Here is a 3,581-nt window from a genome sequence, read left to right on the forward strand (position 1 = left end):
CACAGACAGACATTGCCGATGCAATACTAACCTTGATCTGCTTCATCGCCATGGAAAGGGTGGACTTGAGCCTCCTAACTTCCCTGGTGGTGTCCTCCTCTTCCATCACCACAACTTCATCACCCCGCTTGCAGAGGATCCGGACGGCTTGAGGTCGAGCTTCCTCACGCTCAATCTCTTCCACTTCATCCTCCTCCACAGCTGGTGGCACCACCAGGGGGCTCGGTGGCCGCATAGTTTGTCCGACCACGCCCTCCGACGCCTTAGGGAGCGCCGTCTGCTCCTCTAGCACCACCGGCTTCTCCGCTACAGACTCCGGCACGGCGTCGGCAACTCCAGCATCCGCCTCTGAAGACCCGACGGCTCCCGCCGTTGCCCCGGGCACCGCCACCGGCTCGTCCGCCATCGGCGCCAACCGTTCTCCGCCACCAAGTCCATCAGCAGCGGTGGTTGACTCCTCCGCAGGCCGCCGAGCGCCCGGGAGTTCGAGACGAGGTCTACCGACATTGTCTCCGCGCCGGGACAAGCCCCCAGCTATTCGCCAGTTTGTACGGATGGATTTAGATCCTCCATACGCCTCGCTCTGCATCAGATTAGCTCGTTAATCGCTGCAACTATAAGGATCCGACAGTAAGCTAAATTCAAGGAAAAGAATCTTACACGTCGGCCTCCCGGTACATGGTTCTGAACCGGCGCTGCCTCCCCGAGCCCCCAGGCGCGGCTCTGGGGTCAACCCACATGCCTTGGGCTGAAGGTCTCGTGACCCTCGCCTTTGGCCTCTCCTCCGCCTGTCGCTCGGGGACTCCCTTCGCTTGCTGCTCGGGAATTCCCTTCGCCTGCTGCTCGAGGACTACCTCCCCTCCCTTCGATTGCACCTCCACACGCGTGTTGCGTGGAGGCACTTCAGTGCTAGGCGGAGGAGCAACTGGAGCCCCGTCGTCATCCGACCACTTGGACATCTCTGCCGCCTTCTTATTCTCGATTACATGCATCTCTGCCGATCAATCTGCCTTCATGGGATACCTCTCGGAGGACTACCGACGATATTCTATCGACGATTGGATTGGCAACTAAAACTTTGGTAGAGATCATGTCAACGTCCGAAGTCATTTGATAATTCTAAGTCCCCGTTCGGCTTGCTGAATCTTGGCTGAAACTGGCTGAAAAACACTGTTCTGGCTGAATTGTTGTGAGAGAAAAACATTGTTCCCACTGAAATAACAAGCCGAACAAGCCGAATATGGAGTAAGCCGAACGGGGCCTTAATTTTGAAATATGAGAACATAAAACAAATATCTAAGAAATCTGAATAACTTCAGTAAAAAAACTTGCTAACTACGAAGTTGTAGATCGTATTGGGAACTATAACTTTGGTATAAATCATGTCAACATCCGAGTTGTTTATTAATTCTAAATTTTGAATTTTAAATATTGGGAATCTAAATGATTTTTGTGACCAGGGTCTAGGCAAAATTTTGCCAAAATTTCACGAATTTCGGTGGTGACAAAAAAAAATCTAAATTTTGTAATACACTAATTCGTGTGTTATATGACTCTAGACTCTTGGAGACGAGGCCGTACATCGTTGTTGTGGTATCTATTCCACCTCGGAGCACAGGACATGGCCGAGGGACAGGGCGCTCGTCTCTCAGCTAAGTCAAGGTGGTTTTTGCAAAACTGGCGTCGAAGAGACAGGAAGAAGACGGGCGTTGTACATGCTCTAACGTTTTATTTGTTTTGGCACAAAAATATGTGCAAAACTACAACAGGATTGCAATAAATTAAAAGAACATTTTCTTAGGTTTCCGACCCAATTCGTACTCGTTATTCAAACACTTACAAAAATATACAACACACACGATTTATGATAATGTGTTTACAGTGTATGGTCTAAATCACACGATTCATTCGCCTGGCTTTATTTTACACAAGACAAACCCTGCAATCTAGTCCACCATACCCACATCTTACATGGCTTGAATTATGATATGACCTTCCAAGCCAGCAGTGCCACGACAAACGAGAAACGACGACAGAATAATTCTTCAAGGTCGCATGTATGATGTATAATGATCAGCCTCTCCATCGTTTGAAACCCTTTGAAGATTTTTTTTGTGACCCTGCAGGATTTATGCACTTTAAATTAGTGCGGTTTGTTTGAAAGAACAGGCATGACTTTTGCTGTAAATTCAAAATTATAAGCTCTCTGGCATACCAAAATGGCCCAAGTAATCATATCATCACTTACCCGTTAACCAGCAAGGAAGTAAACATCGCCACAGCTGTTATTAATGTATGATGTTAGGGTTTGCTATTTAGCAAAATCTGATCAAAATATAAGCCGACATAAATTAAGACGAGGGGTAAGGTAACTTGATCTCTTACGGAGTTTCAAGCCTAAATAGCTCACAAGACTCATCGGTCACGAAGCAGCTAAACTTACATCATCCATGGCTGTGCACATCCACATCGCTTTACGTTCGCCGACGTCACGGATGACGAAACAAGGCCAGAAAATCGCCAACCGCGGTGACCACCGCCATCGCCCACACGGCCGCGGCGACGGGCAAGGAGGGCATCGCCGCGGCCACTTTCCACGCGTACAACACGGTGAGCAGCGTGCAGAGCGCCCAGACCTCGCGTTTTAGCCGACGCCTCCTTCCGCCGAGGTCAGCCGCCCCGGCGGGCGGCGGCAACCGCTCGTAGGCGCGGAGGCTGCGGAAGAGAAGCAGCAGCGTGGTGTAGCTGGCGCCCACGAACGCCGCGGAGCCGACGTCCCCTGCAGCTGCGGCTCTGTAAGCGGACACGCCGGACGTCAGGGTTACGGCGGTCAGGCCTGCGAAGGCGAGGACCGCATCGGCGCGGCCGATTCGCTCCATGCGCTGATCGGAAAACTTGCGGCGTCGAGTCGTCCTTGTCTCACAAGACAGGATAGGGAGAAGAGCTGGTTCAGGCGCGCAGGCAGGGGTTTTGTGTGTGTGTGTGTGTGCGCGCGTGTGCGTGTATATATAGAGTAGCAGGAGCACATCTTGCTTGAGCAGTAGGGATCAGAGTTTCTTCGGTCAACAACGCAACGTGTGTTGCATGGTCGAAAGTCGAAACGAGTACACAATGACAACATCTTGGCGTTTTCTTATGACAATGACAAAGTTCCAAAAGTCGCACCGTTTACGTAGCAAAAGAATGCTGGAGGACACTGCTACACTGGACACTGCTCTCAAAACATTTCAATCCCTAGTACCGTAGTACGAGGAGCAAATTAGTACTGTAATGGATAGTGGACATTAAAGTCTTCTACATGCGGATGCTTCTTCTTCTTCTTCTTTTTCCTTGCGTTGAGGAAGCAAATTTGAAAACATATACTTGCAAGGCAAGGCATCCCGAAACCAACATATTTGTTTGGTGGGAATGTGGGATAAGTTAGACACCGTTTGGATCCCAAGGGATTTTAAGAATATGGATAAAAAAAATCTCAACAGTTTTATTGGATTCCGAGATTCAAAAATCTCCCCGTTAAAATCCTTATAAAATCTAGCCTGTCTGCATGAGAATCTAGAATTGTAGGATTTTTTCTACAGAGG

At 49.4% G+C, this 3,581-nt stretch overlaps 1 protein-coding gene across 1 annotated transcript; it reads right to left on the bottom strand.

The window, feature by feature from the left end:
* Positions 1 to 2,440: 2,440 nt before the first annotated feature.
* On the bottom strand, positions 2,441 to 2,954 carry LOC136483666 (uncharacterized). The gene has a single exon (XM_066480791.1). The coding sequence runs from the start codon at positions 2,877 to 2,879 to the stop codon at positions 2,490 to 2,492; it is 390 nt and encodes a 129-aa protein (XP_066336888.1). The 5' UTR covers positions 2,880 to 2,954; the 3' UTR covers positions 2,441 to 2,489.
* Between the last annotated feature and the right edge of the window lie 627 nt (positions 2,955 to 3,581).

This window comes from Miscanthus floridulus, chromosome 9, assembly GCF_019320115.1.
Source record: "Miscanthus floridulus cultivar M001 chromosome 9, ASM1932011v1, whole genome shotgun sequence".
Taxonomy (NCBI): Eukaryota; Viridiplantae; Streptophyta; class Magnoliopsida; order Poales; family Poaceae; genus Miscanthus; species Miscanthus floridulus.